General features: G+C 36.6%; 5 protein-coding genes across 7 annotated transcripts; 3 read left to right on the forward strand and 2 right to left on the reverse strand.

Moving 5' to 3' along the window:
- Positions 1–2,501: 2,501 nt before the first annotated feature.
- Positions 2,502–4,903, reverse strand: LOC116000255 (phosphatidylinositol 4-phosphate 5-kinase 4-like). The gene is given in 8 exon segments (XM_031240297.1): positions 2,502–2,803; positions 2,914–3,072; positions 3,155–3,348; positions 3,422–3,538; positions 3,643–3,808; positions 3,921–4,088; positions 4,188–4,631; positions 4,633–4,903. Coding segments are annotated over 8 exon segments (1,575 nt in total). The 5' UTR covers positions 4,671–4,903; the 3' UTR covers positions 2,502–2,514.
- Positions 4,904–7,953: 3,050 nt separating this feature from the next.
- On the forward strand, positions 7,954–11,046 carry LOC116021467 (nudix hydrolase 16, mitochondrial-like). Its single transcript, XM_031261944.1, has 4 exons — positions 7,954–8,518; positions 9,437–9,551; positions 10,080–10,163; positions 10,455–11,046. Exons 1-4 carry the CDS (start codon positions 8,448–8,450, stop codon positions 10,725–10,727), a joined length of 543 nt encoding a protein of 180 aa, XP_031117804.1. The 5' UTR covers positions 7,954–8,447; the 3' UTR covers positions 10,728–11,046.
- A 45-nt stretch (positions 11,047–11,091) lies between these two features.
- LOC116021441 (transcription factor-like protein DPB) lies at positions 11,092–14,766 on the reverse strand. 2 transcript variants are annotated; one of them, XM_031261942.1, is made up of 10 exons: positions 14,701–14,766; positions 13,809–14,046; positions 13,336–13,409; positions 13,170–13,213; positions 12,790–12,852; positions 12,543–12,689; positions 12,300–12,368; positions 12,062–12,160; positions 11,774–11,844; positions 11,092–11,614 (listed from the first exon to the last, which is right to left on the reverse strand). In XM_031261942.1, the coding sequence occupies exons 2-10, from the start codon at positions 14,042–14,044 to the stop codon at positions 11,386–11,388; spliced, it is 1,032 nt and encodes a 343-aa protein (XP_031117802.1). In that variant the 5' UTR covers positions 14,045–14,046; positions 14,701–14,766; the 3' UTR covers positions 11,092–11,385. The 2 variants fall into 2 exon arrangements, with proteins under 2 accessions (XP_031117802.1, XP_031117803.1); XM_031261943.1 differs by lacking the exon at positions 14,701–14,766 and having other exon boundaries at positions 12,543–12,686; positions 13,809–14,426.
- LOC116021425 (histidine--tRNA ligase, chloroplastic/mitochondrial-like) lies at positions 14,525–20,097 on the forward strand. The gene is made up of 12 exons (XM_031261941.1): positions 14,525–14,641; positions 14,721–15,074; positions 15,421–15,516; positions 15,925–16,013; positions 16,208–16,337; positions 16,949–17,041; positions 17,327–17,401; positions 18,077–18,194; positions 18,650–18,792; positions 18,903–19,031; positions 19,183–19,346; positions 19,647–20,097. The coding sequence occupies exons 1-12, from the start codon at positions 14,630–14,632 to the stop codon at positions 19,783–19,785; spliced, it is 1,542 nt and encodes a 513-aa protein (XP_031117801.1). The 5' UTR covers positions 14,525–14,629; the 3' UTR covers positions 19,786–20,097.
- Positions 20,098–20,820: 723 nt separating this feature from the next.
- On the forward strand, positions 20,821–25,411 carry LOC116027932 (transcription factor TGA2.2-like). Of its 2 annotated transcripts, none has more exons than XM_031269729.1 (12): positions 20,821–21,015; positions 21,260–21,443; positions 21,892–21,995; positions 22,632–22,702; positions 22,801–22,995; positions 23,173–23,250; positions 23,342–23,401; positions 23,488–23,565; positions 23,661–23,712; positions 24,023–24,294; positions 24,484–24,732; positions 24,935–25,411. In XM_031269729.1, the coding sequence occupies exons 2-12, from the start codon at positions 21,343–21,345 to the stop codon at positions 25,079–25,081; spliced, it is 1,407 nt and encodes a 468-aa protein (XP_031125589.1). In that variant the 5' UTR covers positions 20,821–21,015; positions 21,260–21,342; the 3' UTR covers positions 25,082–25,411. The 2 variants fall into 2 exon arrangements, with proteins under 2 accessions (XP_031125589.1, XP_031125579.1); XM_031269719.1 differs by having other exon boundaries at positions 21,269–21,443.
- The last annotated feature ends 666 nt before the right edge of the window (positions 25,412–26,077 follow it).

The raw sequence follows: 26,077 nt of genomic DNA on the forward strand, positions 1-26,077 counted from the left end.
GTCAGGCTACATTATTATTACTAGACAAAACAACAAATATTTGCTACAAATCATATAATAATCATTAATTTCTTGATATAGAAATTTTTTAATTTGTTATGTAACCTCTCAATTATTTTTTGAAGTTTTGTCATAAATTTTTGTTTAGCTACTTACACCACATTATGATGAGGCATTATACAAAATATTATGAGTAACTTAACCTTATTAAATGATTATAACGCGCATCCCCGCTACCTAGACCATACGCCTTTGAATATATATTTGATGCATCTTGGTTTGAGATGTCCTTCAACATACCAAATATGAGGACAATCCCCTCATCCCCACCCTTAAACACCAAAAGTAATAGTAAATACATTAAAAAAAAATTATTTTAAAACATTAAAGAATATAAATAAATAAAAATTTGTTTAACGAATAAATAGTATCACAATCTCATATTCATTTGCTCCAATCATGATAATATTGCACAGAATATTCCCTCAAAAAAGTATGAAATCACATCCAAAACTTTTGTACACTTAGGCCAATGACCCCCTCTAAAGACCCCCGGTCAAGGATGAGGACCCTCTTTAAATTAGTCCTAATGTGTGTCTCCACTGCCTAGGCTATAAACCGTTGGAATCATGTGTTGACGCATCTTGATTTGAGATGTCCTTGGGTAGATCGAGAACAAGGGCAACATCCTGGCCCCTATTCTTCAACACCAAAAGTAGTATTTAAAGAAAAAAAAAACATCCAACTACACACCAAATTGCAAATAGACTGATGAACTCAAAAAAATTATAATTACATCACTGAATAATGCAAATTCATGCAATTTAACCTAAAATGATTTGTTTACCTTTTAATATGCTGACGTGTTTGTCACTGAATTTAAAAACAATTGTTTTAAATTTTATTTTAATAATTTTTAATAAAATAATTATTTTAAAATTAAAAAAAAAATACAAAAACAAAAACAAAACCCATTCGGAGACGAAGGGGACCTCTTTGTCTCTGTCTAGCCATGGAGACGAAGCGTTCTCCGTGATTTGCCGTGATTTGCCGAAGACGAAGGGTGTCTCCCGCTGGCAGTTTTTTTTATTTAAAATTATTAAAATAAAAGTTAATAATAATTTGTACAACCAACCCTAAGTATAACTTGAAACTTTTTAGAATCAATCTCTCAAAAAACCCTATTTAATTGATTGAACTGATACAAAAGTTAATAAATCTATTTTATTGTGAATATTCATGTACAAGTATGATTTACTTCATTCATCCAAACTAACGCTAAATATGAATAATTGAAGGAGATTCTTGCTAACTGCTAACACATTAGGTAACATGGTGCCTAGAAGGAAGTCCATTGTCTTCTTCCACAATTCGGTTAATAATTGCGTATTGTTGGTGTATATGTACTGCTTCTTCAATTTCGTCCATAATTTACGTACTGATCTTCTGCCTCCTCCAACTACCTTTTTGAATGGAGTTGTTGATACGAATTATGAAAAGAAATTTTATATGACTATATATCTCCTATAGAAGAAGCCACAAACATTCGCATTAACACTGACGTTTTCATTGGGAGCTAAGTAGTGACCACGCACACAAGTTCATAGAAGATGGTGAAGAACAAGTTATATATAGAGTTTGATTAATTATTATTATTATTTTTTTTAATTTGTTGCTAGATAAACAGTAAAATCAACCGTCATTATCTGAGTATTTTGAAGATATGCATTGAGTGAACTCCATCTTATAATCTTAGCCGACAAAGAATTACAAGTAGATAAATCACCATATGTTGATCTGATTGATTAAAATCAATAAGATCAATATATCACTATCGCTAAAAGTCAATTTTTCATTTTTGTAAGGTGACAAATCGTGATCAAAACCTATATATTGATATAATAAATATCTTCACATAAAACAAAATGTCAAAACATATGTATATGAAAGAAGTAAATATTTGTGAAATTAAAAACAAGTAGGAAATATCATTACGTAGGAACAAACATTATTGCTGAGTTGTTTTCATTATAATAATTCTTTGACCAAAAGATTCGTTATTTTAACGTGTGGGTTAGGTATTTTTGTTTAATTTTTAATAGAACTTGTAAAAATGTATATGCAAGTATGCAACCATTAACCAATTTAACATTCATATATTATAAAAATCGTAGAGAAAATAATAAGGAAAACAAAAAAAATTTGTGGTTGGTGGGATTGGGGGTAGGGGTTTGAGGCGGTGAGTGAGTCGTAAAATTAATCATAGCTTTATGCATGTTAAGTATGCTCTGCAGAGTTCTAATCCCTCTTGGAGAACAAAAATGTTCCTCGGATACATTACAGTTGTGTGTGTTCCTGTGATACATTTTCTATACAATTGTCACTCCATATTTGTGTGTATTCCTACCACATTCAACTCGAAAATCAAGAAAGAAAGAAAGAACGAAGAAGCTCTCGGGAGCAGCTCAATTAGTTAATCAATTCAAAAAAGAGTTAATAGCTCGGCAGCTCCATCTAGCTGTCCTCTGCAAAGGCTTTGAAGATGTAATCGCGAAACCGCCTTGAGTATGCCTTTGGATCGACGGCTGATATTGAATTTGAATCATGCTGGAAAGACTTGTAGGCATGCTCAAGCTTCTTGGTAATGTCATAGTGCTGAAGTATGTCTATGATTCCAAAGAACAACACAACATCATAGTACTCCCCTGTTGGCTCTCCTACTAGCTGTGGTTCTGGATCATCTCTCCTTTCTGTCCTTTCCACTCTTGCAGGCATGCTTATTCCCAGTTTCATATCGCCCGAGCTGCAACAAATCAGAAATAAAAAATTGGTGTCCACTCTGATTAAATTGGATCAGATTCATTATGGCCCTGTTTGGTAAATGGCTGTTAACTGATTAAATAAGAAACATACCATGTTGGATCTTGGGGCAACTGATCCATATCTGCTTGAGAGGATTCTGGTTCTGAGCCTTCACCAGAATTACCCAATTCTTTGAAATGAATGCCAACCAGAAGGCTGTAGTCCATTATTCTTTCGTGCTCGAGCAACTCGCAGTCCCTATCTACTTGCCTGCAGATCGAAGAAACTGGTAGAGGTTAATGTCTCACCAGGCAAAAGAAAAACACATGACAAAAATAGGGACTACTAATACTTTCGAAACTCTTCAAACCATTCCTTGTGCAATCGAAAAATGTAGTTAAGATCAAGGTCTTTGAGAGTTGTAGTTGCATCAATGTCTGATTCCGGCTTATCTGTCAAGCGGCCAAAGGTTGATCCTTTCAAGTCGAACCGTCTGTGAATTGTATGCCCAGTACAGAAGAGATTCCCCATGATCATGAAGCGCACCTGAATGGTTAAACAAGAGTAAATTAAAGATGCTATTGTACTGCAATCCTGTTTTGTATTTATGTATGTATACCTTTTTTTGTGCTTTTCCTGTTAGCTTCACACAGTGTAAGCCAAAGTACTTGGTGACAAGGGTGTTGCCAAATGCGCGGACATGATTGAAATAGGCATTCAGCATCTTCAAAAGCACCTAATTAAGCATGGAGAATGAAGTTGATGAGTTGTGCTGATCTGATCTACTGTGAGGCATATATCGCGAATTATATTGAAGAAGTAGAGATTGATCTTACATACCTTTACCTCTGCCTTCTTCATTGTCTTAATCATGTAACGATCATCATTTGTGAGGTAGAAGAAGCTTCCACTCTTCCCGGGAGAGGAGAGCTCCCGGAGGGCCTCGTTTCCACAAATGGACAGCATGTAATCTGCTGGATCCACATTGAACAGCAACCTCAATGCACTGAAGTGTATATATTATATATGATCAGAAGCTAGGAATGCGGGGGGCGAATGTGAATCTATGAGATATGAGTTCTTCAAGCTAAGACAACACGAAACCAGCTAGGTCAAACCTGAAAACTTTGGGGCAATAGTCCTTCCATTTGAATTTGCAGGATTGATGAGGTGGAGTGCTTTTTGATCCCTCTGGTGGAAAACTTGTCCAAACCTTCTCCTTGGGATCAAATGCTGATGGCTTCAGATCTAGTGATGGAGAAGGACCCGGCCTTCCAACAGCATGTCTGTATGTATGTGCCATCATTTTCATATGTTTTTTTATTGCATTTCAAGAAAGGTAATTGAAAAGCTGAGATTGATTATTCATGAAATTAAACCATCACCTGATGCCTAACTGCAAATTCAGCATGAGTTCATAATTCTTATGGCCTTTGCAGATAACCTCTCCTTGCTTTTTTACATCCTTGGAATTGGGGATCCTAATAGGGCTCCCTCTTGGATACCCTTCTTCATGGAAGGTAGAACTTGTACTAAGGGCATGGGATGATCCTCCACCCCCACGAGTAAAATCCCTATCTACACCTGCACCTAATCTCACGTCCACAGACATTCTTTTGGGCCTAATGCCGTGTTTTGCAGATCTCCACACACCCAGCTTCTTCTGGGAAGGCAGGATCAATACTTTGTCAGCTCGAGGATCCCAGTCAATAGATAATTCTGAAGGGTAATGGTTCCCATTTTGTTCTATAGGGTCTCTGCTCCAATTCCCTACATAGTAACTCCCATCTTCCCATCTAAATGTCCCATTCTCTTTAGGCACTCCATTTCCAATGTCCTTCGTATGCATTCCCATTTGTCCAATACATTTTCCCTTCCCCGGCTTTCCGATCTCCATTGCTCCATGTGTATGTCCCCTGCCGCTCTCCAACACAGATTGTTGACTTTATTTATGCACGGGCGCTATCTCGATGTGTTTCGTTTCGTAATTTCGTTTCATCAATACCTGCATTTCCATCATTTCTTCATCATTCTACCTATGCCCCGAGGAAGCTAGATCTTTTTCTTCTCCTTTTCATGAATAGGGTTCGTGCCAAGATGAAGAACGTGGATCATTTGACTATCTACGTAAGCAGGCATGCAAAAACATGCAAATGACAGATCTTCCCCTTTTTGGTTCTCTCTCAGCCTTTCGTGTTCTCTCTCCCGTCCCCTACCTTCCTACATGTGAATTGAAGTAAAATGAAATAATGGAGAAGACAACAACACACTAATTCAATCAGACACAATTTTTTTTGTCCTTTGGACATCATTTTTCCCTATCTTCTTTTAGGATTCTTTTAGTTCGTGTGAAAGTACAATGTTCAACATGGGCCAAAGTAGGAGGTCCAATAAATTAAAAGTTGAAATGATTTTATTGCCTAATAAATTTGTTGTACTTATAAACCAAGTAATCCGTTGGTAGCATGAAAATGACATTTGGGTCGAGCCATTCTTTGAAATAATTTACCTATATAATATAGCTAACAATTGATTTTAGGCACATTATTATACCATAGAGTCAGGGCCTGTCCTGAACAAGGGCGGGTTGGACGACCGATAACTTATAATCCTAGTTCACAAAGAGGAGCTATGAATATATATATATATATATAGATGACATTTGATGGTAAAATGATAATGAATACAAATAGTGCTTCACTTTTTTTCTAACATAAATATTTAACACTCATACAATCTCAAAATTTTCATTATCATAGGTGCAAATGAATATGGAGAAATAAAAAATTGATATATACGTACTATTCTCACAAAACGAGATTTATACATGCCATGTGCTTGTCATAGTCTTAATTTTAATGTTAATAGTACGACACATGCTTGTGTTAAAGCATTTTCATTTTTTGCAGTTTCATTTCATTGTTGAAATTTTCATAATCTTATTTCATGTTAATTATTTGATATTATCATTTTTTTAGTATTATTAAATTTTAATTTTAATTTCTACATATAGTGACATTTTATTAATTTCGCCCCGGGCCTATAAAATATTTGAACTGACCCAACACATGCTAGGGTTTAACTATTGGTACATAATTGGTTAATTGTAATATGTATATTTATGGGGACATGTGACCCCGATGATCCATTTTAGTGGATAAGTCTTGACCCAAGGGAGAAGAAGGAAGCATGGATCAAAATGTTAAAGGATATGCTACCAAGACCAAGGGGTATCAAATGACCGACGACCTCAAGCATAACAACACGAGTTCCAAACAACCAAGCTACCACACATCCTATGTACTAGAAGGTATGATACTCTATTTACTCATGTGAAGGAGAAGGCGAAGGCGTTTCTTGTCAAAAGGAGAAGGTGACCAAATTGGTCTCCTTCTCTGGCGACCAACTTAAAAAAAAATAAAAAATCTCAGGCACACAAGTCCCTCTGTTTGACTGTAATTTTTTTAAAATAAAATTCTAACAAGAAGCGCATTTGACAAATGAGTTTTCTCTTTTTTGTCCAACTTTCAAAAGCTTCCTACTTTTATTAATTTTTTATTAATTTATTTCCATTATAGTCTTTAACCCTACAAAATATGGGGTAGGGACCATTCTCTCCCCACCCCCTCCCCTTCCCCACATTACTATGCCTATGTTCAACTTGCATAATCCACATGTTAAATGGGGTTGGCCAAAATTGTTGGTGCCAAAGCCACCTCCAATTCATTAGATTGGGTGACAAGTCTATGTAATATTTTTGGTGCTATGATATTAAACTAAAAAAATGTATTATATTGTAGAGGAATAAGGGTCAAATAGGTAATCAAAATACACATTAAACTACAATTAAGCAACTTAACTAAAACAAATTATAATTGGATCCATGAACAATGCAAATTTATGCAATTTAATCTAAAATGACTTATTTACCTGTTAATTATGTTAACATGTCAGTTATTGTATTTAAAATAATTTTTTAAATTTTATTTTAATAATTTAAAATAAAATAATTATTTTGAATTAAAAAAAAAAAAAAGCAAACCCAATCAGCTTGGAGACGAAGGAGATCCTTTGTCTCCATGGTTGGTTGCCTAGAGATGAAGGGGACCACTTCGTCTCCATGGTTGGTTGGTCGTAGACGAAGGGTCCCCTTCATCTCCGGTCGGCCTTGGAGACGAAAAGGGACCGCTTCATCTCCAACCGGCCATGGAGGCGAAGGGTCCCCTTCGTCTTTGGCAAGCTGGGGACATTTTCTTCAATAATAATAATATTTTGGACAAATATACCCCTACCATTATAACTTTCGTTATCTTTTCCATTATTGTTACTATGCATATGCATCCACCATATATTTTCTTATTTTCTTCAATAATAATAATAATAATAATATAAACACATTAAATATTAGAGTTATATGTTAGTTACTCCTTGTGTCCCATTTTACCAGTCCTATTTACTATTCATTGGTTAAACCAATTCTTCCTTCCTTGCTTATTTTCTTTTGTAATTTATTATTATTTTTAAATTTAATTTTTTGTGTTTAATAGTACTTTTAATGTAGTTTCTAAATATATAAATTTTATATATTAATGCTAAACTTAATAATATGAAAAATTGGATTAAAAATTACTTCAGTCAAGCCTCGTTAAACGAATCAGACATCCATTTTGAGACGGAGGTAGTATTTTTTAAAATATAAATATCCAATTTATAAAAATATTTTATATTTATTATTATTATTATTTAATATATTAAAATTTAAATAAATTTAAAATTTTAATATAAAATATTAATATTGGGCACCTATTTTTTACGCATCGCTCAAAAGAAAAACTAGTTCTTATTATAAAAGTTTAAACCCATGGGCCTCTCATAAATGTTGGATTATGGTTGTTGGACATATATAGATGGGCAAGCAATGGGACCATAGCAATCTGACAAGGCAATATTAATTGTGGATTAAGAGTTTGAATGGGTATGTACATATTTGACTCATCAACACATAAAAATGGATAAAATAGTGGTGACTTTAGTAAGATCATTAATGATTTCTGTTACGAAATTTGAAAACATTGATTGTGCGCGATGAAGTCGAGGTACAGTCACGTTTCCTATATTTCCTATTCCGGCTAAAAGACGAATTTCACCCCGAGTCCCATTTCGAAACGTTCGCGCTAACGGAGGGTAGCAGCGTCATTTGGGATCGAAGAGGAACCCGGCAAGGGACAATCTCTGTAACTAACGTTGGAGCAGAATTGACTGGCTGACTCACACCACCACCGCACGCCCACGGGAAAATCCCATGTTGCTCCGACTCCTGCGCTTCTCTTCTTAGCACCTTCGCGTTTTTTGTTTTTTCTCTCTCTTCTCTCTCTCTACCGCCCGCATTGTCTGTCTCTCTCCTCACTCGCACCGTCTTTGGCTCTGGAATAAGGTTGGCGAAAAGATTCACGTCGCGATGCGGAAGAGGTAGACGCCGAGGATTTTGATTCGGGTCGGAAGGGCTGTGGGACAAACACAATTCCCCAGACATGATTCTACTTCTTCGTTGCGGATTCTGATACGTACATATAGACCCTCTTTTTTTTTTTGGGCGAAAAAGATTGGTGCTTTTTTTCTTTTCTTTTGCTTGCTTAACAGAAAGCATGTCTGAATTGGTGGCTCGGACCGGTCGGCATCAGCAGCGATATGAACAAGGTTTTCGTCTCATCGCTGGGTACCTTTTTCTCTACCCTTTTCCCGTTCTTTATTTTTTATGTTTCTTGTGGTGTTTACTGAAATAAATATTGCCTGGGTTCGAAGGAGAATGTGCCAAGTTCGTTTTTGCTCCTTTGTCATGTCATTGGGGTTTGCTTGATATAAAGAAAGAATGGAGAGAAGAAAGAGGGGATGTGGAATTGTGGATATCTCTCTTAAACATCTATTTATATATAATAATATATTAGAACTTTATGAAATTTCTTCAATTGTGTGTTTTGCTTTGCCTTGGGAAATGTTAGCGATGATAACAGATAGGATTGAGCAAAAAGCAGCTGCAAAGTATCAATCTCTGTCATTGTTTGAACTTCTGTTTTGGAAAGTTTGTTTCTTGCTTGTGGGAATGCATGGTGTGCGGGAAATTTTTATTTTATTTTCTTGGCATATGGTTAGTCTGGTTGTGAGGTAAAACTAGAAGTTGAAGCACAGTATGCTAGCTGATTAAAGATTAATATTTTATCAAGAAATAACAGAGTATGTTATAATATCATCCCGTATTAGGTCAAGAATGCAAAGTTCTTATACTGGTAACAAGAGCTGTGACACAATGGAGATGGATGTCGAAGAAGGGAAGTGAATAAATAAGATTTAAGTTCCTTATCCCTTAGACCTTTTCATAGATGGTTTCCATTTTCCAATACCTTATTGAAGATGGCTACTGATAAACAGGTTTTGCCCATGGTGCTGTAGTGAGTGTTAGGAATGAGGAATCGGTATTTTTGCTTCAAATATTAACTTGAACAGCATTTTATTGGAGTTATTCTGTACTGGGATTTTATATTGTTGATGGTCACTTCTTTCAGATCCATATTTAAGCATGGAAGAAAGATGGATATGAAATTTTATCCTCTTTTCTAACCAAGTATATTTCTTGTAGGTGTATCCCTTTTAGGCTTAGAAATACAGAGGAAAATGGTGGTGGCTTGTCTGAGGAAATCATTGAAGTGCTTATGATAAACTCAACTAGTGGGCCTGGTCTTCTTTTTCCTAAAGTAAGTAATTCACCATAATAATGTTTCCTTTGACAGTCAATATTCTGTTCAGGTTTAATTAGAAAGTACTTTTTATTTATACCTACTACTAAAATATACATTCTGGAGCACTTTGCTTCCCCAGATCTAGTTATTTTGTCCTCAACTCTTTTGCATTATGATTTGCTTTTAAGAGATCTTCTTTAGAATATCAAATTGAAAAAATTGAGGCAGGCAGAAACTTTTTTCTTGTTTGTTCTTTTGTGGTACACTCTCAAGTTTCTTTTATTTTCCTTAAAAGGAAAAATAAACCACACAGCAAGAATACAAAAATCCATTCATGGATTATCAGGGAATAATATTTTATCTTTGTTCTTTTTCCCCACAAAAACAAAATCAGGGATCTAATAGGCAAAGATCTCTGAAGTCACAAAAAGAAGACTGAAAATTAACAATCTCAGGGTTTCTTCTTCTATACTTGTACTGTGAAGTCACAAAAAGGAGATACAGCACAACACTATTAATGATTTGCCTTTGTTTAATACATAGGGTGGGTGGGAAAATGATGAAACAGTTGAGGAGGCAGCTATGCGTGAAGCAATCGAGGAGGCTGGAGTTCGTGGGGATCTATTGGTAAGGTTCAAGGGCTATGCTTCTTCCTCATATCTGTGTGATCTCAATGTGTAAAATATTATTGTCTTGCATATTGCACTCTGGAAGGCCCGTACATGTAGTGTGATTGTGTCATGTGAATATCTTGTGTATGCAGTGTGATTGTGCCATGTATCATAGAATATTGTGGATAGTTATAATTCTAGTTCATAAAGAAGACAAAATTTCATGTTTTTTTCTATTGACCTTTTGATAGTGTATAGTTTGAAGTGACCTATTGTGAAAGTTTATATTTTGTTGTTAACATTTCAGCATTTCCTGGGGTACTACTTATTTAAAAGCAAAACGCTCCAGGATGAGTCTAGTCCAGAAGGCTTGTGTAAAGCTTCCATGTTTGCTTTGCTTGTAAAGGAAGAGCTCGAGTCTTGGCCAGAACAGAGCCTTCGGCAAAGAAGTTGGCTGACGATTCCCGAAGCAGTTGAATGTTGCCGGCATCCATGGATGCGCGAAGCCCTTGAAGAAGGCTTTTTGAAGTGGCATGGAAGTGGTATGATAAGAACGATGAACACAGATGATGAAGACTAGTTTTTCTCTTTGATTATTCCTCCTGACCGATTGATCTGAGAAAATTTTAGATGTTTACTGGAAGGCGCAATTCTGAAGCTGTGATACTGGGCGCTGTTCTTCTAGCCATTTCTTTTAGAGGACTAATAGGGTGTGGAGAGATGCTGCAAATAGTTGTTTCTGTTTCTTTTAGTTTGTGTTCAACCAGTTCTGATTATACTCATTGAATTGGTTACTTGCTTTGCTCAAGGTATAGCAATGAAGAACTGGAAACACACAAGAAAGTGAAGAAACAAGAATCCTCTTCATTTTTCTTAGTTAATGCTTCAATTTGGTTCCATAATCATGCTGTTTCTCTTCAAATTATTCCAATCAAACAATCCCATTTTTTAAAACATACTTTGTAAATGCAATTTGCTTTCCTAGTAAAAAGTATAAAGTAAACAGGTCAATTACAGAGAATATGCTATGAGGCAAACACAAGATCCTACAACAATGTGAATCAGGTAATCAGCTCTCCAAGAAGTCCTAAAAAAGCATTCTCTGCTTTGAACAAGTACAAAAGGAATGTCACATAATCATGTGACTGAGTTGCAAGAGCTGAAATCCTGCATAGGATTCTACACAATATACATGTGACATGAAACGACTACAACAACAACATAGTACGATACTACGATCAAGTGCTCGATGAAGGATGTTCATGTTTGATGCGTGCCTTGAGTATTCCCGGGAGGAGAGGTGAAGCGGGAGGGATACCAGATATGCTTGGTACAGGAGGGTGAGGGATCTGCGGTTGGAGCACGATGGGAGTGCTGGAGCTTTCCCCTCCATCATCACGCTTTGGTCTTTCACAAAGTTTCATTGCCTTGAGGACATAACAATCATCGTGTAGCTCAAAGGGCGTGCTGCAATAGCATAAGCACACATATTGCCTTATTAATATATTGCAACATTACGTTCACAAGACTACATTGTAAAGCACAACTGGCTCAAAAAGGTCGGAGAAAGTTGCACAACCATTGTCAAGCACCTAAGTGTAATATAAAGGTTGGGAGATTGCTAACCTGTTGAAGTCAAAGTGCACCAATTGCATATCTTCTGATATTTCTACTTCTACCGTTGCATGAGGTCGAGTCTGCAGTTCACGAAAGCAAAACAAAGTGAGATGCTAGAGATGTGTTGTGGCGTTGATACTAACACATCAACGGGACTTTGCATATATGTTAACAAAACATACATTGTCACTTTTATAGATCTCCTTGTAATTCAAGGTAACATTTATACAAACAGATCGATCTCAAGAAACATTTTAATCAATAACAATGGTTAAAGAAATTGTGCAGCTATTGTACCTGAACCAATATAAACGGAAAAGCTACACCAGCACTTGGAGAGTTTCCCGAGCCATACAGCCGCTCATTGCGTTTCATGAGGTTTTGAAGACCTACATACTTTTGCAGGAAGAAACTTTAAGAAAACTGGAAAGAATTGGAAAAATAGATAGCTATTGGTGTCATCCCTCCAGAATACATAAAACTTTCACCATATTCAGGATACCGGACCATTAGAGTGACTAGATAGAAACGCTACCTGTTCTTCCAGCTCTTCCAAATAGGTCGCTTTTCTTTCAATCCTATTTCTCAATCGAAGGCACTCACTCTGCAATGATAATAGATAAATGAATAGCACCACTTAAAATAAATTCCTTACTAATTACAGAGCAAAGCCAGAATAAGTGCCAATGAAGGTCAGGTTAACGAGAGAGATATTCAGCAAACTAGAAAGGGAAATGGGGTGAAAATTAAAATTCAAAAAATAAAAATAAAACCAAACCTTTAGTTCTTCAATATCATTGATGCTTGTTTGTGGCAGACCCTTCCACTGTATTTCTTTTTTATCTTTTGAGATAATATCCATTGCCATAAGAACATTTAAAGCATCATATACCCGTCGTCGAATGTTTTTCTCATCATATTGCTGCTGTCAGGTATAAACCATTGATTTCATTATCTGTTTCAATTAAAAGAAAATAAGAGTGGAGAACTATACACTCAAGGTAGTATAGTTTTTTTTTTTAAACCTTATCTGGGGATGCAAGAGTGTTATTAGGATCAGCAAAATCAGCTACAAGTTCATCTGCTACCTGGATAAGACATTTACTTCTCCAATTATTCACACATAACAAGCAATTAGTTGAACTGCAGTAAAATGTACCAGTTTAGTAACAGAATAAGATTAAAAATGTTGTAAAATAGGATGCATAAAACATTGTTAGCGAAGCCACACTAACAAAACATCATGTTTTTATCATATCCATGCACAGATAACATAAATAACATGTACCAATACTCAAATCAGGCCATTTGTGAAAGATGTATATGAGAAATTACAGAAAACTTAGCAAGTTATAGGAAAGATTTTGAAGTTTAACAGCATTACATATTCCATGATTCAACAAACCTCATTATACGTGGTTCTTCCCTTGCTTTCCACTTTTTCGCACACTAGAAAGGCAAGGAACGATGTTAATCTTCATGAAGCTGTTAATCAAAGCCATTTTGCAAGAGAAATCCTAAAATAGATAAAATGTTGGTAATCTAAAGAAAGGACTAATGAGAACAAATACCCTTCATGCTAAACTGTCTGAGTCCTCTACCACTCTTATCCCCACCAGATGCTCGTTGTCCTCTTTTCTTCTTCCTGTTACGACCAGGAACCATTCTTAGTTGTGGCCACAGTCAAAATACAATAAGCATGATACCAAAAAAGCACAATAAAATTGGCGTTTAAGAACCTAACCATACTCTTCACAACTACCAAGCAAAATGAAATGTTGGTAGTTCAGCCTGCATGAAAGACCTATGATATATGAAACACTAAATACTCTTTCTGCATTTGTGTTTGCATCATTCAGAACATTCCTTTTGTCACATCCGAATGCCAGTGCTTCTCAGAGTGATCATCAACACTGACTATCCAGTTCATGGCAAATATTTAACAACTCCACACAACCAAAAAAAAACACAAATTCCAAAACTTTTGTACTAGCAATGGATTGGAACAACATTAAGAAGCTAAATGGAGAGTCAAAGGTCTGACCCAGCAGCTTCTTGAGGTCTTGCATCATCACCATGAATGTCAAGGTTATTTAGCTGAGCAAAAGTGATCTCACTGGCAGGAGTGAGCACAGCAGCCTCGCTTCTGCTGGTTGGTGACCCAACACTGCTGCTAGTTGACACAGATTGACCTGAAATCGTAGTGCCACAGGACCTGGTTGCCTCACCACCTCCCCTTTTAGATGGAGTTTTAACCCCATTCTCCTGATTATTCACCATATCTAATAAAAAAATCCCAAAATTTCAGACCCTTCCAGTTTCAATTGGGCAAGAAAATTTCTGGATTCCAGTAAAAATTCCTCAAAGGTTATAACTTTACACAACAAACACAAAACCCCCCAGCAAAAATCAACAAACTTTCTGAATTTTGAGACACCCAGATAAAACCCGAAGCAGAAAAAATCAGACTTTTCTGTGAAAATCAATTCATCTACAAGGATAAACTTGTAAAAAATTTGAGGACGATCTGGATGAGAGCGAGCAAAATCAATATGCGTTTCGGGAAATTCTATAGAGATTTACATGCAAGAGGGGGCTAACAGAGGACATTTCTAATTACAATGTTATAAAAGGTGAGTGTGGTTACTACTTTGTTGCCTAGAATTAGAATAGCAAGAAAATGAGCTTTTTGCTATGGCTGACTACTGTTGTGTGAGTGTGATAGATAAAATTGAGAATGTGAGTATGTGACCGTTAACTTTGTTTTCTCCGTTGCGGCCTGGGGACGAGAGAAATGATCAAAAAGAGGTTCCGGGTTCGAGTCAACGAGATGCCTGAATTGAAAGGCATAGAAAGGAGTGAAAAATGACCACTTTGGTAAGGGTTTCTGAAGATTTCTTTTTTCCTTGTTCTTTTACGAGTATTTTTATTTTTACCTTTTTACTTTGATTGAAAGGGAACGCGTGCCGCGGCGCGTTCACTCAAAGCTGAATCCATGCCGGCGATTTCCATCCCTTCCCTCCTTATCTACCGCCACCGCCCGCGGCGGCTGGCCACTGCACTCTCCTCTATCCGCCAATTAAATCTCTCTCTCTTTTCCCACTCCACTTCTCCATCCTCATTATGCGTAGAATCATCTGCACAGTCGCCTGCCGCGAATGCCGGGTCGGGCAGGTCCGGTTCTCTCGCCGCACCTCCGCCCCAACTCGATGGCGTGCAGAAAATTGAAGTCAATCCTCCAAAAGGCACCCGAGACTTCCCCCCTGAAGACATGCGTCTTCGTAGTTGGCTCTTTCAGAACTTCAGAGAGGTCTGCATTTTTCTCAATCTTTCTACATTCATATAGTCTTTGCTTCTATAGGTTTAAGAATTTTACCATGAATGTAGAAAATGAATACTAAAGAGTTAATTTGACTAGCATTTTATATTTGTTATGCTAATTGAATAATTGTCAGAGATAATTGGCTTTCTGGAGTTATGGAACAAATTTTAAATTCAATACAAAAGCATGTCTCTAAACATGAAGATCAAGACTTGGACTTCATGCAAAATCGAGATTGGAAATAGAAATGTACATTGAAATGAAGCATGATTCTTGAGTTCAGCTGTACAAGTTTTTTTAAAAGCACTTTCTGATTTCTTATCATGGGTTTTAGGTTTCACAATTATTTGGGTTTGAAGAGGTGGACTTTCCTGTGCTAGAGTCAGAGGCTCTGTTTATTAGGAAAGCTGGGGAGGAGATCAGAGACCAGGTTTGTGGATATAGTCAATACTCACATTTGATTAAGTCTTTTAATTATTACCAAAGAATGTAGTAATTGATTACTTTTCCAATTAATTTGCTTCATTTTTTCTAATCCCTTGAAGTATATCTAGATAACTTTTCTCTCTTTGTTTGCACTTTCTTCCTTGCTTTGATGCTTTGTTTTACGCATTTCTGGTATTAAATGCTTGAAGTTTTACTCTAATTCAAATGTTCAGTGGGTAATGGATATAGAACAGGCAGAGTCAAGGATCAGATCAAGAAATAATGAAAGGAGGAGATTGTAAACTTGAATTTAGATTTGTGTAATGAACAAAAATAGTGGACTTTTGCCAAACTTAGTAAGGAAGGTATTGATTCTGGTTTCTGTTGTTAATCTGTCTTCTTTCCTTGAAAGCTTTACTGTTTTGAAGATCGGGGAAACCGTCGAGTTGCATTGAGGCCTGAACTTACTCCTTCATTGGCAAGACTTGTGATACAGAAAGGGTACATAGATTCTATCTTCTCTTATTTGGTGCATAGAAAAATATTATGTATCATTAACTTCTTGGTCATTATATTTGTAAAAAATTTACCTTGATAAGTGCCTGGAACATCCATAAGTATTTATTTGATAATCATGTTTTTTGTATCCAGGTAATCGTGCCAGATTTTGATCTCCGTGTTTTTTTCGTGTCCAGAAAATCAGTACCCCTTCCACTAAAATGGTTTGCCATTGGGCAGTGTTGGCGTTATGAAAGAATGACCAGGGGCCGACGTCGTGAACATTACCAGTGGAACATGGATATCATTGGTGTGCCTGATGTTACTGTATGCCAACTATATTTTTCCCTTAGTACTCTTTTTAATTTAATTTTTTTATTACTTTGAAAAACGATTAGAAAAGAGATCGGTACTTGTTCCTATTCTCTCTATGGTAGTTGAACTGAAGTTCTATTGTAATATATGCTAGAGTGGGCATTTCAATTTTCAAGAAACTCTCTCTTGGACATAAGAGATAGAAAGCAGAGTTTCCCAACTATGATCAACAATCTATACTGTCTGCTCTAATATGTTGATTACTTTTATGGCCAAATTGAGTTCTATTTTTAATCTAAGGTTATTGCAACACTATGATTTTCTACTAGGTTTAGTAAGTACTAGTAGGATTTGGGGTAAGACACAGTTGCCTTTGTTACTTTATTGCATTGGATTAAGTGATAAGTGTATATTTTTGCAGTTGCTGTAATAACAACAGTCTCTCCCACTTGAGGGACACAATTTTCATTTTAATTTAGCGTTATGTTGGATTAGGTGATAAGGGTATATATTTGTAGTTGCTGTAATAACCACACTCCCACTTCGGGGGCACACTTTTCATTTTAATTTAGCTCTCTCTATGATACATGTTGAACTTGGTTTCTTGTGTGTTTTTATATTAGGCTGAAGCAGAGCTAATTTCCTCAATCATTACGTTTTTCAAGCGCATTGGCATCACGTCATTGGATGTTGGATTTAAGGTCTCTAGTCGGAAGGTAAGGACCATGTCTCTCCCCTCTAGAAAACAATTATACATATGAAATAGAGGCATTTTGAGCTTAATTTGTTAGTGGGCTTGTATTATTGAACTATAGAAACATTGAAAACATAATTGTATTCTCTGAGGTAGAGCATATGCTTTCTTTTTTCTTTGTTATGTTTCACAAACATGTATGTGCTTGCAGAGAAGTTTGATACATAAATACTTCTTGAATCAAGTTCAATAGTCTTACAGAAGTATGACATGCTCCCCTTTTGTGTCACTAATTATGACTTCACAGGTTTTGCAAGAAGTACTGCATTGCTACTCTGTTCCAGAACATATGTTCAGTAGGGTATGCGTAATTATAGATAAGGTCAGCCCTGTACTGTAGCATCTGTTGGTCTGCAGTTACTTTAGCTACACTTTAGTCATCTTTCATCAGCATCTCATGCTTTTATCACTTGATATGATCCTCGGTAGCTTGTTACGTACTAGTAACAACCATTTTCTTTGTTTCTTATTCCTTGTAAAACACTTTCTAATTCTCTTCTCCTTTGCCCTTATCTGCCACCCTGGTAAGATGCATTAATTATGTATTTTGAACTTGCTTCTATAGTGGTTTCACACTTGAAATATTGTTGCCATTTAGTTTATAGATCCCATTATGGTTCACTTGACTCAGACATTGAAATATCAATAGACAATAGCCAAGTTTTAATTAAAATTCAACCTTTGCGCACTAGAAAATTGAGGTTAATGCTTGATGGAGTCGAATAGTAATAAAAAAGGAGGTTTGTTTCTGAGATCTGAGCAAGAGGTAGCAGCAATTCAAGCATAGAGCACTCTTCTTTAACATTACACTTCTCATTGGTACTAAACTAAAAGTATACTATAAGTAGGGCAATGATCTTCTGTTTTCTTCTAGTTATATGGAACTGATGAGGCTATGATAGTAGAATCTGCACTGTGTTTTTATTTTGCATTTGATTGTTTGTGTTACTTTCACCTCTTTTTCTGATGTCTACTCTACTGTACTTTTGGGAAGCAGTTGGAAAAGATTCCTATTGAAGATATTAAGAAAGAGCTTAAATCAGCCGAGTTGTCAGAGGTGGCAATTGAAGAACTATTGCAAGTCCTCTCCGTGAAGTCTTTGGAAAAGTTGGAAGGTTTTGAATGCCACACCTCTCCATTTATTAACTTACCTTAACCACTTTCTTCTTTTGGCTTAAATGTTTTCCTTTTCATTTAAAATGTTTTTTGGCTTGAAATATTTCAAAAGATGGGGACTTTAATTGGTGTCAACCCCACTTATAGCCATTGGGAGTGGAGTGTCATATAGGAGCTCTATCCCCTGACCTCCATGTCAGATGTACCATAAGCAGCTATTTATGTATATTTCTTTATGACAAAGTTGAAGATTGCTCCTACAAGGTTGAGGATAAAGTTTTAATGATTCACTTTAGTACTTTTGCAATTAGATATTTGCTGGCAGTTAGAATTGAAACTCTGACAGTGGTGTTTTAAACAATCTTTAGATTGTGAGGGATACGTATAACTTTACGTGGTCTTTAAAAGCGTATTGTTATTTTCATGCTTCTGATGGCGTATCTGCCGTTTGCAGAGAAGCTTGGGACTGATGCCGAAGCACTTGCTGATCTGAAGAAACTATTTTCATTGGCTGAGAAGTATGGTTATTCTGAGTGGATCCAGTTTGATGCATCAGTTGTACGTGGTCTAGCCTATTATACCGGAATTGTTTTTGAGGTTGGACTTTCAGAAAATGCTTCTAGCAAATAAGTAATAGCGGAAATTTTACTTTTACCGCTGCTTTGCATGCATCGCAATGCATATCAAGCGATCACTGTATTTTGCAGGGATTTGATAGAGAAGGAAAATTGCGAGCCATATGTGGTGGTGGACGATATGATAAATTGCTGTCCACTTTCGGAGGAGATGACCTTCCGGCTTGTGGCTTTGGATTTGGCGATGCAGTCATAGTAGAAGTGAGTTGAAACTCGGTGTTTGCCACATTTTTCATAAAATCTATCTGCACATTCAAGGGAAACATGATTCTTTTCAACTACTATACATTTCCAAGTAGAATGGTTTGGAAACATGTCTAAATTCTAAACTGCACCTATATATGATGTTCAGCTTCTTAAGGAGAAGGGGCTTGTACCAGAACTCAGCCTGCAAGTAGACAACATAGTCTGCTCCTTGGATCCTGATCTCCAAGGCGCTGCTTCTTCTGTTGCAGCCATTCTCCGGGAGAAAGGGCAGACCGTCGATCTGGTTTTGGAGAACAAACCATTGAAATGGTATAGAGATTTCTTTCCTTTTTGAGTGACAAGGAAAACTGGGTAAATTTCACCTTGTGATTCTAGCTGGCAAAGTGCCACAATAAGGTAAACCCGCCTAGGTTGCACATAGCTCAAATCAAGAAGGCCAACATGCCTCTCTTACTGTGGAACTTGTAACCTTGTGATTATCAACAGCCCAACCAACTTGGCTGGCTGGGTTACCTAATTGGTATCTCATTTTCTTGATTGGTACTGAACTTGTCATCATGAGTTATGCATAAATTGCAGTCTCTGATATAAAGTGTGTTGATATGATAGGGTGTTCAAACGGGCTGCTCGGATAAATGCAGGCAGGCTGATCTTAGTTGGGAGTGATGAGTGGCGCCGAGGTACGGTCGCCGTTAAAATTCTTTCTTCCGGCGACCAATACGAGGTCCAAGTCAAGGAACTGCAGTAGCAAGCTCAGAAACGACAGAAAAACGCACAATTGTGTATTTACAAATTATTTTGTTTAAATATGCATAAATATCAATTGTTTAAACATTTTTTGCAATTCCTATAAATATTTATTTTCGATGTACTGTGTATTGTGTTTGTGTTCGTGTCAATGACTTTGTGGTCTAGTGGTACGAAGTGACTCTTCCAAATGAGAGGTCATGAGTTTAAGTTTAGTGGGACAATATCTGACTTTGTGTATTTCAATAGGTTAAAAATGTAGTTTTGAACAGATTTACAATGTAATAGAAGTCCCTAGTCTTTAAAAAAAAAATCCTGCAGCAGTTTTAACTTTTTACTGTAGTCTAGTATGGTTTCTAAAATCGCTTTTTACTGCTAACTTTTTGCGTTAATATTTTGACGTAATGTATCGTAGTTAAAAAGATAAAAAAGCATTTTCTATTTACTTTTGGTGGTTATGGATACACTCCTAATTAGATGTTGACATGAAGTTGTATTTTATTGGTTCCAATTTTTTATTGCTTTGTGTTACTTTAAAACTTTAATAATAACTTTGGAATTTTTTGGTACAACTTGGAAGCTTACGAACAGAAATAAAAATAATATCTATTGTAAATTATGTATCATTTATAACAATTAATTAAAGCAATAAATTAAGACAAGAATTCTTGGTCATGACTTCAAACATATTTGCGCTTTGAAGATCTTAACATTTTATGCTATAAGTATATAATTACTCCGTATAATATAGACTCCAAAATTTTTGTGGTGAAGTCACATAAATTAAGAGTTAATTAATACTATATTGTAACAGAGTCAATAATATTAAAAAAAAATTATACTGTTAAGAAATTGAAGTCCGTGACTAAAAAAAAATAATATGGAGTATAAAAAATGTAAGAATAACATAGGGAGGGGTGATGGTCTTGGAATTGGGTTTGAAAAAAGCAGCACTTGAAGATGACGTGTGGTCTTCCTTAGCTTGGAATCATCTGAACGTCACCCATCTCTCTTGTGATAAAATAAAAACTGGAGTGCTAAAAAAAAGATGCTGCTGGGTCAGTGGAATTTTGTGCACAAAATGTATTCGGAGGTGGGGAAGGAAGAGGGAGACTTCTAGATGAACATCATGTTGTTCACTCCACCCAACCCCAATCATTTCGAATCTAAATTCACCTCACTTTCATGCTTTCTTGACCCTTGTGAACTTGTACTCACTCTCAGCGTCTAGGTAATTCTTCATTCTGTGATGAAGTATGATTTTTGGTATATTTTATTGAAAACGTTTTCAGCTTTATGGTGATTTCCCAAGAAAAAAAGGGGGTATTCAAGGGGGTTTTAGTTTGCACGGAACCTGGCTTGGGTTTGATTTGTATAGTTTAATTTGCACGTTTGGTTTGTATGAGTAGTGATTGTTTTGGGAGTTCTGGGTTTTTTTCTATGTATTCAAAGCATTGATTTTTGGGCTTTGTAAGTTTTTGCAGCTCAAATTCGACTGGACTGGAGATTTCTTGATTTTGAGTTGTGGGAACTGTAAAACTTTGACGATGGTTGGTTCATGGGTGGTAGTTCCACACTGAAGGTTGGTAGGGAAGGCAATAAGATTGTCACTGCTGGGATGCCAAGCTTCATTTCTCAAACACCAGTTTCCAATCCTATGTAATTCTCTCTTTATGCCTTTTTTTTTTTTTTTTTTTTTTTTGTTGTTGTGATTTTGATATTAATTTTCTTGTGCACAAGATTACCTCCTTTGTTTAAAAAACCCCAAGATAAGACAAATGTTCCTGTGCTTCTATTAAATTCATGCTTCATACTCAGAAGGATTCAATTTTAAGAATTGCAGTTATGGGCCACTTTTGTCCAAGAAATATGTCCTTATAATGTATTTTCAGTTCGACATGGAGATATGATTTATGTCTCATAAGACTATGCATCACTTTTGTAACCCATGAAGAATCACTAGTCTGACCTCTGACAATGTATATGGTGGTCGTGATTGTTAATTTATGAGCAGAGGCTCCTTTAGTACATCAACTTTTACTGATTATCTTGAACCTAATTCAAAATTAAGCTGACTTGTTTGATATTTTGGCCTTTTGGATTCCAGGGGCACAGAAGGGAACACTACGCAGAATCCAGTTATATCTGATTATGGGGTGCTTGAGCAATATCTTGGTTTCCGAATTGGAGATGGTGCTAATGCTAGTCGAAGTTTGTATCTTTATCCTTGCTTTTGATTATCCACATTCTTTTTTTGGTACCATTTCATTTATTGTTAGAAATTTGGTATCTTTTAACATTCTTTTGGTTTTTCTTTCACTATGGATGTGGATTAATTGTGTTTCTTCCTTATATTTTATTTAGCAAATGGTGTGAGGAACTTTCCAATTTTTCTAGGACCCTTTTATAAGCCATTGAACATATTTAGGTGAAATGACCTGGATTTTTAAACTACTCCATATAACTGGAAAATAGATGGTTGTGGCAGAGAAAAAAATATGCTTATCAATTTAGTGAAGAAAGGTGTAGTATAGTAGACCTTTGGGAATCTAAATGACTTGTACTTCATATTTGTGACTGATAACTTATGTGGTGTTTGGGGATTTATCATTTTGGAAAGGTCGTTTAATTTTGAAAGATATCGGGACTAATTTTCTTTTTCTTATCAAAATTGAATCTTTAGTTATGGTGCAAGAAAGTGCATGTTATGAAATTTGATTATGAACTTTCCAATGCTTGAAGAACTCAGTATTCTTATGCACACTAATTGCTTGCTTATACGATGAGTGTCATTATATCTATATTGGTTTCTTTTCTAGTGTGCAATGGAATTTTTTTGTGGTGTAGGGCCCCTTTTAAGCTCAACATCTGGAACTAATTCATTAATGGGCACTGATGTGTCTGGAGCACTGAACAAGGTTACTGTTTTTGCCCCTTCTGATAAAATTCCATTAGTTTACTTAAGTATTATACTTGTTGTGTTTTGATTAAATCTTGATTTTCATTGACTCTTCAGAATCTTGCTTCTCTAAGCACAAGTTTGTCTGCTGCTGCTACCGGATCCCAGGCACTTCAGTTGCAAAGAGGAATACAGACGAATCAAGTTCCTCTATCTACTCATCATGAGAATTGGGCCGAGTCGCAGATGGCAGATTCCAGCTCCCACACTGATACTTCAACAGATATGGATGCTGATGATAAAAATCAAGGGGTAATCTGTGTCATCCTCGTGTCTTTGGACTCCTTGCTTTATATTAGTTCGAAAATCGGGCTATTATGCCATTGGATTTGAAACCAAGTCCCATTAATTTCTCTCAAATGGTCTAGCGATTTTGTACTTTGCTCTAACTTAAACTTTATCATTATGGGTTTCTTTTGCTTATTTTAGCATGAAATGGGTCAATCTGCCGGTGTCTTAGCTTCTGATTCCAGTGACAAATCAAAAGGAAAAAACGTGGATCAGAAGGTTAGTTCTTGCACATAATGGCTTTAATGGTGAATTGCCCAAAAAAAAAAAAAGGTCCAACTTTCTCTTGATTATATGGAATTTTTTGCAGACATTAAGAAGACTTGCACAAAACCGTGAAGCTGCAAGAAAAAGCCGGTTGAGGAAGAAAGTAAGCCTCTTTCGAGTTTCGACTCCCTAATTATATCTCCAAATTTACTTGTGTTTTTGCGATATTAACTCAAACCTGGCAATTAGGCCTATGTACAACAGCTGGAGAATAGCAGACTTAAGCTAACACAACTAGAACAAGAGCTTCAGCGAGCACGCCAACAGGTTTGATGTGCTGGGCTTTTCAGGATTCCTTTTCCTAATAGTGTTGTAGAATTTACCTGAATAATTTTGATATTTAGGTCATTATCTTAATGTAGGGCATATTTATTTCAAGCTCGGGAGATCAGTCCCATGGAGCAGGCACTAATGGTAGGCCTTCATTTTTGTCCTGTCATGTCATGTGAGATCAAAGTATAGCGCTTGAACACTGCAAAGTTTGCTATCTTTTTCAAAATACCTTATTAGTGAGCTCCATTTTGTTAAGTGTACTTGTTTTAGGTGGATGGTTCTAAGACTAAGGTGATTTAAAAAAAAAAAATGTTTTGGACTGGAGGATTTAGTGCTTTGGTTGTTGAACTTGTTATCTTGGTTTTGACTTTATTCATTAGATGTTTTCTAATTGAACTTTTACGAAGAGTTTTCTCAGGCAAGATCACCCTTCTGATTTGCCGTTGTGCAGGGGCTTTGGCGTTTGATGTAGAATATGGACGGTGGTTGGAAGAGCAAAATAGGCATATTAATGAATTAAGGACAGCAGTCAATGCACACGCAAGTGACACTGATCTGCGGACTATAACTGACAATGTGAAAGCACACTTTGATGAAATTTACAGGCTGAAAGGAAATGCAGCCAAAGCTGATGTATTCCATGTATTGTCGGGAATGTGGAAAACCCCTGCAGAGCGGTGTTTTATGTGGATCGGTGGCTTTCGTCCATCTGAACTTCTTAAGGTATGTCTCACGCTCACTCCTAGACAAATATTCTGTTCGTCTTATCCTCAAGTACTTTGTCATTCATAACTCACTTCATCCTATTTTCCCGACTTTTGGACTTCTTATCGTTGATGCTTACACTTTCTATGGGTGAATGGAATTACTTTTTTGGTCATATTTTCCTGAGATGCGTGGATGATCCTGCAGCTTCTTGTGAATCAATTGGAACCTCTAACTGAGCAGCAATCGGAAGGCATATACAGCTTGCAGCAATCGTCCCACGAGGCCGAAGATGCTCTTTCGCAAGGAATGGATGCATTGCAGCAATCTCTTGCGGAAACATTGGCCAAGGGAGCTTCCGGTCCTGAAGGGTCATCTGGAAATGTTGCTAACTACATGGGGCAAATGGCAATGGCCATGGGAAAATTAGGCACCCTTGAAGGTTTCCTCCGCCAGGTAAAATTTCGACAAAGTTTATTGTAGTAAAATTATTTTTACCAATATTTATATGATAAACAACCAATGCTTTTCCAACACAATAATATATAAACATAAATGTGCACTCCAACTATCAGCTTAGGCTTTCAGTTGAGATGGAGCACATGCTTCAATTGTGCAGACCATATTTTAGACTCTTATAATGTTTTCCATTTACCAGGCGGATAACTTGCGACAACAGACACTGCAGCAAATGCACCGGATATTGACTACCCGACAATCAGCCCGTTCCCTTCTTGCCATACACGACTATTTCTCCCGCCTTCGTGCCCTCAGCTCTCTTTGGCTTGCAAGGCCACGCGAGTGATAAACCGCCCATTGATGCCGAAGGTTTGCGTGTGGATAAGGAACCCCGTTCGATCCTCTGCAGACCCGTTGCATCTAACAGCAGATGCAGACCCAGAAACAAAACGCAAGGTGGCATCTGTTGTGATTTATCTGTGCATTTAGAAATATATGATTTGTAGCATATATTATGTCTGTACTCTAATTTTATCCTCTGTAACAATAGGAATCAATAATGTGAAAATGTTGTCTGAACAAGGGAAACAGTAGATAGGGTCTATCTGCAGAAATATGTAAAGAGAAAAATAATATAATCAATATTCCCTTTGACTTCATTTTAATTTTTATTCAACCATATCTCTGAGTTTTACAATATGTCAAAATGCTAAAATTCACATGTATGTATTCAGATGTTGTTAAACTAAATTGGCCGTCAAGTTAGCTTAACTAATTTAACTTCCGTGTGATTTAAGGAATCTCTGCCACGTTGCGTGCACCTTAGAAATACAACTTATTAGTGAATTCCAAGTCAAGATTGATCTGTAACACGTTGAGGGTACGTTTTTTCTTGGGTGACGTGGCCGGATGCTCTCACTACTAAGGGTGTGCGCTCTGAGTCCTATGGCCCTAGCCGGCAAAAGATCATATGAATGAGATAAATCATTCTATGTTGTCTATAGCTTATTAGCTAATTGGCTCAAACCAAGAATGCCAATAGGCGGAGTTGATCTTGTAACATGTTGAGGTTATGTTTTTTTGGTGGGTGATGAAGAAACCCGCAATCGTTACCCGAGGGTGTGCACTGGACAAATATCGCCCTTAGCCGATAAAGGACTACATGAAAGAGATAAATCAATATAGGTTGTCTATAGTTAGTTCTCAAACCAAGAAGACCAATAGGTTGTTCCCGCCTTATGGCCCTAACCGGCAAAGGACCACATAGAGGAGGTAAACCAATTTAAGTTGCCTATAGCTGTTTAGCTGACATGCTTAAACCAAGAAAGCCAATAAGTCACTT

The sequence above is a fragment of the Ipomoea triloba genome, chromosome 1, assembly GCF_003576645.1.
Source record: "Ipomoea triloba cultivar NCNSP0323 chromosome 1, ASM357664v1".
Lineage (NCBI taxonomy): Eukaryota > Viridiplantae > Streptophyta > Magnoliopsida > Solanales > Convolvulaceae > Ipomoea > Ipomoea triloba.